General features: G+C 39.2%; 1 protein-coding gene across 1 annotated transcript; it reads right to left on the bottom strand.

The window, feature by feature from the left end:
* Positions 1-196: 196 nt before the first annotated feature.
* Positions 197-9,718, bottom strand: LOC114856019 (serine/threonine-protein phosphatase 6 regulatory ankyrin repeat subunit C-like). The gene is made up of 28 exons (XM_029151595.3): positions 9,565-9,718; positions 8,925-9,008; positions 8,635-8,713; positions 8,466-8,536; positions 7,947-8,147; positions 7,710-7,797; positions 7,222-7,364; positions 6,793-7,005; positions 6,615-6,693; positions 6,392-6,506; positions 6,164-6,246; positions 5,948-6,065; positions 5,599-5,667; positions 5,373-5,513; positions 5,218-5,274; positions 4,937-5,048; positions 4,776-4,847; positions 4,500-4,701; positions 4,269-4,356; positions 3,691-3,808; positions 3,385-3,604; positions 3,186-3,273; positions 3,000-3,083; positions 2,744-2,889; positions 2,494-2,576; positions 2,207-2,289; positions 1,962-2,053; positions 197-1,885 (listed from the first exon to the last, which is right to left on the bottom strand). Exons 1-28 carry the CDS (start codon positions 9,589-9,591, stop codon positions 1,695-1,697), a joined length of 3,147 nt encoding a protein of 1,048 aa, XP_029007428.1. The 5' UTR covers positions 9,592-9,718; the 3' UTR covers positions 197-1,694.
* Positions 9,719-10,119: the final 401 nt, after the last annotated feature.

Genomic DNA, 10,119 nt, shown 5'->3' with positions numbered 1-10,119 from the left:
AGGGTTTAAATGACATATTATTTACTGTTCTCTCCACCAGCTTAGGTGAATTCAATGGCAGATCCAAAATACTGTATGCCTTCTACACTATGTAATTCATGTGCAGTGTACGGTTTGAACAGACGACAGACAACAAGACATTGTCAGCCCAGTGTAAATTAGCTCATTGTATATTAAAAGGATAAAACTGCAAAAGCCTTTAAAATAGTGGTTTGTTTATTTCCTCTCACATTAACATCATCCACAACTAGGCCACAATATTCAAGTTCTTACACCTCAAAAATCTCACACAGTTTGTTCACAGGAAAAGTTGTAACACAATTCTCAAAATCGAACATTATTCAGAAAATTGCAACTTGCATTTAGAAATGTGGAACCATCCTCTTTTGCTAATAGTTGAAAACACAAGATTTCATTTTAGCGTCACATTAAAGGTTAACTTGTAAAATGCATTTTAAAAAATGGTTAAATATATGCATAACTGTAAGAAGGACATCCTACTGTGAAATGTATATGTTCATGTCAGAGTGCAAATAGTTAACAGTAATACCAAGAAACAGCACAACAGCAGCTATTACTAGGTAAAAGAATCAATTAGAAATAGGGAATTTGTCAAAAGCTCGGTTTGTATGTAGTTTTTGATTTAATCAAAATTAATTTCATATCCATTTCTATTCAAACAAATAAAAATAAAAGCTGCTCTATAAAGAGAGTGAGACAATGTCAGGTACTGTCTGTAACAGTATATTTTTTAACCTAGCCCATTTTAACAAGTGAAAAATTAAATCAAAGCTGTGGCAATGGTTCCTATTTTTAAAAGAAATACTGTAAGTAAAATGAGACACACATGAGAACAATGTTCAGTTTCTGGCCACTTTGGGTAAAGGATGTATAGCTGCACGGGAGCTTTCTACTTGGTTAAAAGCCAGAAAATTACTGTTGCTGCAAACTAGCTTACACTGTGAGTTTTATTCTGTTTGGTTTCTCTCTGGCTTATTTAAGTGAATAAACTTTCTTTCACACTTGTAATGTCACATTCAGCTTAGAATGTGTATTTTATTGCACCTACATTACAGTACAGTACACTCTGACCTGAGGTTAAGTCTTCAGAATTTGGGTAAAACTTTGATTTCATATTAAGATCTACATAATATATATGTAAATAGACTAAACTACTGGTAAATTAAATCTATGAACATAGCTATAACTGCTATTCCCTCTAGGTTTAAATGTATATTCTGATCAATTAAGGATATTTATATGAGTGTAGTTTCTTCTACACTGTGGACAGAATATGAAAATAGCATCTTAATAATTGCATACAAGGTTTACAGCACCTGTTAGATATATTAATACAAATATCTTAAGTGTTTCACACTCACGCACAAGCTCACACACACACAAACACACATACATCAGCGAGCAGGTTAAGGTGAAGAGGCTTATTTAGTGTGCTCATTAAAACCTTTCAGTCTTTGTGGTTAGTGCATCATGTGATAATCTAAGGTAAGACTACATTTTAGAGAAGCAATAGATGCTACTGGTGCATTAGCACATAGTGGAAGTATGTATCACCACACGTTTACAGAGATTTGTATATTATGTGGTGTAGAGACTTTGGGCTACACTGGGATTCATTTTCATTAACAAAAACCTGTGCAGACCAATTGTGCCTTTATGGTCCTTAACTCAACTTATGCATGACACAGGTTCTCACTGGCTCCACAGCAGGTTGTGATGGCACAGTTCTTTAAGATAGGGTTAAAGTGGGATGCTGCACCACCACCGGCTTCCCTTGGAGGGAAAGGCTTCATAGTGGAGAGGATCAAGGCCAAGCAGTCTGCCACATTTTTATTTGGGGCACAGGCCAGAGCCGGTGTGTGACCTGCAGAAGGTCAACAGGGGTTAAAAGGTGATACTTTGGTGCGAAAACATAGAAATAGAATAATTTCCGCTTTTACCTTCCTCATCTACAGCCATGACCGCTGCTCCTCTGCTTAACAACACTTGTACAACAGTTGCCAGACCTTTCCTTGCTGCAATGTGAAGGGGCCTGCATGACAAAGTTAGGCTGGATATTAAAGCAAGATCGGCAACAACGTAATGGTCTTTATGGACAAGCTGGATTTTTTGGGGGAATTGTCTTGTATCCAGCCAACACCAGTTTTGCGGAAGGGGATATTTTTTGTGTTTGAAGACTACTTACATTTGAAGTGCACTGTTTGTTGCGTTTATAAGAGAGGAGTCATTGATTTCTCCCAAGAGCAACAGGGCACACATCTCATGACCCTGCAAAGAAAAAATCAGTTCAATCAATAACTTCAATCATTAGCTAAAACAACATTGTCCACTGTTTTGGACTATGTTTACAAGTAAGATTATTTTAAACAGGGATTTGGGGGATTTTCACAATCCAGCTGTTGTAAATGTGTTTCTACACTCATGCATAAGTGTAAGAATACACTATAATACATGCATGTGAATGTGAGTGACCTTGGTACAGGCTAAGTGAAGGGCTGTGTTATTATTGACATCCACAAGGGTCAGGTCTGGCTTGGCTTTGTGCAGCAAGAACTCTGAAATGCAAAAACAAGACTTTTTAAACAACCAGGTTTTCGCGTGAAGAGAAAAATGTATGAGGCTGTGACCACTAATGGGAATGGTGGCAATTAAAAGAAACAAAAAAATCCTCTGCAGATATGACCTGAACACAATCATGAGCTGTCTTTGAAGGACCACATACCAACAGCCATGGTCTGTCCACATTCTGCAGCGACCATCAGAGCAGAGTATCCACAGTGGTCCACAGCATTGACCTCTGCTCCCTGGGCCAGGACCAGCTGCAGCCCAGCAACACTTCCTGAATAAGCAGCAGCATGCAGCGGGGTCCTGCATAGCATGGAAACAGAAACACTGAATATACACACACATTCACTAATGTGAGACACGATTGCAGTGCTGCCATTAAACATCATTGCTCAGCTCAGAGCAGAACTCACCTTCCTTTGGTGTCACCAACAATTACAATTTGTTGGCCAACAGTCTTAACAAGAAGTTTAGCAGCAACATCATGTCCATTAACTCTGCAAAGTAAAGGCAAATAATATGAATCAGGCTAAATGTACACTTTTTAATGTCTGGTGAAAAAATTTATTCTAAGCATTAGCAATAATTATGGCACTTACAAAGCACAGTGCAGCGGGGTGAACGTATTTCCTTCTTGGTTGCTGAAAAGTTTATTTTCAAGTAAAATTTGTAAACATCCCTCATGTCCTATAAAAGGCCAGGAAACAAAAAAATATTTATTTGGTTATCCAGTTCAACATTTACTCAGTCCATGACCAAACTCTCTTGTAAAATACTTGATTTCGTGTCCCGTCTTACCATGGTAGGAAGCCCAGTGGGTGGGTGTGTACCCTCTGTGATCCAGCATAGAGTCCAGAGGGTCAGCTTCCACAGCAGCCTTTAGCAAAGTGTGGAGGAGCTCCGTGTAACCACAGGAGGCAGCGAGGTGCAGCGCGGTTCGTCCCTGAGAATCTCTAAACAGAGCAGAGGCTCCATGCTCCAACAGAGCAGATACACAGTCCTCACTGCCTAACATGACCTGAGATGACAAAACAAAACAATAAGTCAGGTTTATGTCAAGTAAAAAAAGTCATCACTGAAGCCCAAGTGTAACAAGCATCTTACAGCTCTGTGTAATGCAGTGAAGCCCCTTTTGTCTGCAGCATCAGCCTTTGCTCCTTTCTCCAACAGGATGTGAACACAGTCACTGTGTCGTCCTAGAGCTGCCAGCATGAGCGCCGTCCTGCACACAAATAGGATCAATTCTCTCCACTAAGGCTTGGTGGGCATCACATTCTCTCTTATCAGACACTGCTGGATTAATGTGTAATGGGTGTTTTTTTTTTTCTGCTACAAAACTAGCTGAAGACTCAAATTGAGTCCACTGATCCAGTCTCTCTGCTCCACTGTACTGTTCTGCCTAATGTGCCAATTAATCATGTCATCATGTCAGATTACATATCTACAAAACAAAAAGAATGATGTCCTCCCTGTTTATCAGTTTTTTTTAGAAAGGTAAGGAAAAAAACAAACCAGTGCAAATGACCATGAACATGAAAACTGCTGCTACATTTAACCTTTGTTGCTGCAGAATGTTAAAGCTATGTCAAAATAAGCATCAATCTGGATAGCACCTCTATAAGGTAATGTTTCACATGTTAACAACAATAGAAGACACAGTAGTATTAAACACAGTGACTTACTGTCCCTGTATATCTGTGTTGTCAATGATGTCAGCACTTTGTTCCATGTTGACCAGTAATAGCAGACAGTCTATTTGGCCCATAGCAGCTTAAAAATAGAAGAAGGACATGACAATCATTATGAATATTAATTTAAAAATATTATAAGAAAAGTTACATCAACTGTACATTTGTATAATATCCTGATAAATCTAAAGAAGTCTTCAGTAAAACAGGCCACCCAACACAAACCTGCAACATGGAGAGCCGTCCACTTGTGCTTGTGCTCCTTTAGAGTGAAGAACGCTTGATGTTTCAGCAGCACCTCCACACAAGGGGCAAAACCTCTCTGAGCAGCCAGGTGGAGAGCAGTTCGCCCTTCAATGTCCCGCACATCCAGACTCACTAATGTCTCACACAGCAAGCGCAGGGCCTCACAGTGACCATAATACGCCTACAATGGCAGAGGATTCAAAAGGTAAATCCTCCTGGTGTGTTTAGGTACATAATAAAGTGTGTGCTACTCACAGCTAAGTGCAAAGGGCTGACTGGGACATTACTTTCAACCTCTTCTAGACAGTTAAAGGAAATCTCCAAGAGCTGCATGAAATGGCAAAGGAAAACAAAGTCTAACTTACAGCTGAGTGGCAAAAGACAATACAACAGAAAAAAATGATGATGGCACTGACCAGTTCAAGGTGTGCTTTGTTTCCACAAGCTGCTGCATAGTGGACGGCGCTGTAACCCTTACTGTTCTTCAGAGTTGGGTTTGCCCCGTTGTCAAGCAAGAAGTCCAAACAGCTGAAGACGAGTCGAGGAAACATTATTTTTTGTATTATCATTATTATTATTATTATTATTATATAAAAAAACAAGTGTATTTTAAAGACATGAGGTTGGCACTGACTCTTCAAAGCAAATGAGTTTGCAGTATAATTATAATTTCTACAGGGACAATAACATGACCTACAGAGAGGCCTCGTGCTCCTTCGCCACACTAATGTCCGATTCAGAGTTTGCTTCACCCCTGTGGAAAAAAAAATAGACACTTGAAGACCTTGCAGGATATTCTCTTTTATTCCCTTACTTTGAGTGAAACATTCAGATATGTATGTGCTTTCTTACCCGCAGAATGTGTGTGAAGCAGCAGCATAGTGCAAAGGGCTGCAGCCCGTCAGATCCAACTCGTTGACTTCAGCTCCGGCCCTCACCAGAGAGGCCGTGCACTGTCTGTTCCCACTGGCTGCAGCATAGTGCAAAGGAGATCTACAACATAGAGCAGAGGACAGCTGTGTCAGGTGACACAAGGCCACGGTTGTATTCATAGCCGTAGCCTTTTAGCGCAGCGTACCTCCCCAAATGATCCTTCATCTCCAGTTCAGCGCCACTATTTAACAGCAAGTTGAGACAGTCAACATTTCTGCCACAAGAAAAAAAAAATAGACAGTTAGAAGTTAAAAATACAGCTAATGTTTGAGCCTTCACATAAGTCATAAAATTATCCAAATGTTGCATACATGTTGTAATTATATTATTGTACTAAAAAGCCACAATTTCCCTGTAATGACAGTAAGGCAGTTATTGCTGGTGTTCTCATACAGTATTAAACTGCCCCAATGCTCGTGACATCAAATAAACAACATCAGAGTTGAGCAACAATGTAGAGGCCAAAAAAGAGAAATAAACATGTGTTCACTCACCCTCCAGAAGCAGCTGCATGAAGGCACGTTCTCCCGTGATCATCCGAGATGTTGATATCAAATCCCGCTGACAGCACTTGAGTTGTTGTAAAATGCTGTAAAATGTTGTAAAACTGGCCTGGCGGATGTAAGAGCAATCATCAGAGGAAATAATTAAAGTGGTGTCAGCAATGTAGAAAAGAACAATCACGAGGCAGGGTTCAGAGAGGTCCTCACCATTAAACAGTAACTTTCGACAGCAGTCTGGAAATCCATACAGTGCTGCTAAATGTAGTGGAAGCATCCCATGAATGCCTGGTCTTTAAAGGTCATGACAGAAAGATTATTTACATTAATGTATTATAAAGATAAATGAAAACTACATTTGCTGTGAAAGACACTTCATCAAGTTTCTGCTCATGGTTCATCTTAAAGACTCAAGGTGTTCTAGTGAGAGAAACATACCTGGCCCTGTCTGCACCGTTTGTCAGCAGAGTGCTGATCAGCAGCTCCTGACCATACCTGGCAGCATCATGAAGAGGAGTGTTACCGTACATGTCAACAGAGTCAATCTCACCACCTGTGTGAAGGAAACAGAGCGGACATACTTGATGTTTGAAGGTAGTGAAGTGTAAGAATACAACTTCAATGTTTTCATGCTGTGTAGGTATTTCAGTCAGTTTCTTACCATTCTGGATCAGAATCTGAGAGCCTGTGAATCGTCCGTACATAGCAGCTATATGCAAAGGGCTCTTCCCTTCTTTATTCTGTTCAAAGAGGAAAATAAAAAGGGACGCTCTGCTTTAATACCCTGATATAAACCAGTAAGACTTTGTTTCTCCCATTTTAAAGTGCAAACTCTTCACCTGCATGTTGACATCAGCTCCATTGTTGATTAGCAGCTCGAGACTCAGGACCCCACTGGAGGAGGCAGCAGCCAGGTGCAGCGGCGTGCTGCCATGGGCGTTGGGCTGGTTGATGTTTGAACCGCAGTTCACCAGCTCCACGACCACCGCCTCCTGCCCAATGTGGCAGGCCACATGCAGCGCCGTGTTTCCAAAACTATTGGGTTCATCAGCCTACGAAGCAGAAATGACTATTAAATTCTAAGAGATACTGCACACGTCATCAGAGGACAGCTGATCATAATACCTGAAGTCATCAGTAAAGAAAAGCAAATTCCAACACATACTCATCAAACTCTCTGAAGAACATTTCGAAAATGTACAAAACTGACAGTGAATTATATCATATGCATCTTGAACATTTAACAGTATTTAACTAGGCCACTTTACCTCCACCCCGAGTCTCAACAGATATTTGACCACGTCTAACTGGCCACTGGCTGCGGCAGCATGGAGTGGAGTGTAACCGCGTTTGTCTTTGCACATCACATCCGCCTGGTGAGACACCAGCAGTTTCACAACCTCCACATGTCCTGAAAGAAGAGCGCGACATTTACTACAAGCATCTGCCATGCTCACGTACTGTAGCATTATACAACCCACTGATACAGCACGAAGTCTGTAGCATTTGGTAAAATACTCAGACAAATGCAGTTTATAAATAAATGAATGTTGCAGTTACATGGTATGTACTATAACCATTTGGCCATGAGGCTCCATCATTCTTAAACAAACCTGAACCTTGTTCAGAAATCATGTACATTTTTATCTCACATGTTAATATCTACGAAGAAGTGAACATGCATTTTTCTATAATTAATATAGCTATAACAATATGTTAATATAGTTGTGTCTGTTAAGGGAGTGACCATACTAACCAAGGTATGCAGCCCAGTGGATTGCCTGTCTTTCCTTTTTATCTTTGGCACATATGTTGGCTCCTTTGCTTAAAAGCAAGTTCACCATCTGCACAAAAGTAATACTTGGGTCAACTAGAGTGTCTATGAACGCATCAATATCCAGGGAAGCAATTTTCCCACAACACTGCAACAGCTAACATGAACTTAATTAGTTAAACTCAGAAAACATATGGTTAGTCCTCCTTGAAAATGTACCTTTGCATGGCCACTGTGCGATGCATGATGTAGCGGAGTCCTTCCTGACCGGTCACTAACATCCAAACTGCTTACATGAGGGATTAGAGCATCAGCACAGCCTGTAGCCCAGTTAGAAGCTGCCATGTGTAAAGGTGTATGCCCAAATTTGTCTTGTGCATTAACCTCTGCTGCTTGATTAAGTAGCAGCTCCACAGCCCTCTGAGAAAAAAAAAAAGTTTACGTCAAAGTTAAATTCATGTTTGTGGAACATTACGTGGAAGTTAAATTTATTTTCGATTATGTATGTATGTATGTATGTATGTATGTATGTATGTATGTATGTATGTATGTATGTATGTATGTAGATAGATAGATAGATAGATAGATAGATAGATAGATAGATAGATAGATAGATAGATAGATAGATAGATAGATAGATAGATAGATAGATAGATAGATAGATAGACAGATAGATAGATAGATAGATAGATAGACAGATAGACAGACAGAGTTTTTTTTTTTTTAAAACAAACATACTTCATTCCGTGAGGCAGCTGCTCGATGTAAAGGAGTCAGCAAACCCTGGTCCTTAGCGTTAACATTTGCATCTGAAACAAATATTCAAAGCAAAGTAAAACTTTCAATTAAAATGTCTTGTATTACTTATTAAAAAAAAAAAACAACAATATGCAGCTGTTTCTTCTACCCAAATTGATGAGTAGGTCCATGATGTGGACATCACCCAAATAAGCAGCAGCATGAAGTGGTGTGCTTTGTTCTTGGTCCTGAAAAGAAGAAAAAACAAACATATTCAGGACACATTTATTATGACTTGTATCATATAACATTAACATTTTGTTATGTTTTGACTCCAAATGTTAGCTCAGGAATTGCAAAAATTCAAAGGCACACTGCAGATGAAATAAATGTAGTTTAACTTTACACTGTAAGGAAAGTATATTTTACTGTAAAAAAATATTACTGTAAATCCGTTACCAGTGCATTGGCATCTTCATTGTGGTCCAACAAAAATGTCACTTCTTCCGAATTTCGGCTAAATATAGCCTGGACCAGTGGAGACTGAAGAAGATATGTGGCAGACAAAGAAGACAACTTCAGTAAGTGCAATAAATAAGTTATTTTAAAATAATTTCTGTCTGAAAACACAAAGACATACAAGCCAACAACTCTATCAATCTCATATCTGTCACCATTAAAACCATTTTGTTTAGTTATTTGAATGAGAGAATTGAGTAATAGTTGTAATAAATGTTGGTGACTTATCAATGGGAGAAGTGTAGACATTTGTTGGTGTAACACATTATTTGTTTAGCAGGATGTAGCTAGACATTGTCTGCAAGGAATGACACTGCACCTAATAACAGATAACGCGATGCACCAGCGATGAAGCGAAATGAACGCCACATTCCTCTGGAACCAACAGGGGAAATCGCACAAACAGAAAACTTTTTGTTTAGTTTTAATTGTTAAGAAATTTGATAAATTAACTAGCTGGGTAACGTAAGCAAACTTAGCATGTTGCTAACATGACTCTTAACAGTTTGCCAGCTGTTTGCAGTCTTGATGTAAGTACTATCAGACAACAATGAATCCAAAGCCGTGCTCACTAACATACCTGGTCCTTGATATTCCTTAACTCCATGACCCAGTCACTGCGGAAGCTGCTCCACTGGCACCGATTATAAAGTTTACTACATGACACTCTTCTGCAGCTAGTTAGCCTAGCGTTAGCTTGATTAGCTACTGTGGTATGTAAAGCAACACAGATGTCAGAATATCGCGATGAAGGAAAACGTGATTTGGAGCTGACCTATACTCTGCCGTTCCTTTTCTTTTTTACTTACAACGGACTTATGTTATTTTGATTAATACAAAAACATTTATGCACTAATTTCTACAAAAAGACTTAAAAAAACATTGAGCTCGTTTTTAGTTATTTAAATAGTAATATACTATTAACACAATTCTTAATACTTATTAAGACAAAATGTAAAAACATGTGGGTATTTTGTTTTAGGGTTATTTGTATGATTCTACATTAAATTACGTTTATTTAAAAATTTTCAGGATTTGGGGGCTTAGTGTATAGTTCAGCAGCAAAGTCACTGTTACAGGATCTGGAAGTTGTGCAAGCAAGAGCTCTGAGAATTTGCGTGGGAGCAGTTAAACT

This window comes from Betta splendens, chromosome 5 (genome assembly GCF_900634795.4).
Source record: "Betta splendens chromosome 5, fBetSpl5.4, whole genome shotgun sequence".
NCBI classification, from domain to species: domain Eukaryota; kingdom Metazoa; phylum Chordata; class Actinopteri; order Anabantiformes; family Osphronemidae; genus Betta; species Betta splendens.
The sequence above is the reverse complement of the archived record's forward strand: the minus strand, read 5'-3'. Positions and strand labels throughout refer to the sequence as shown.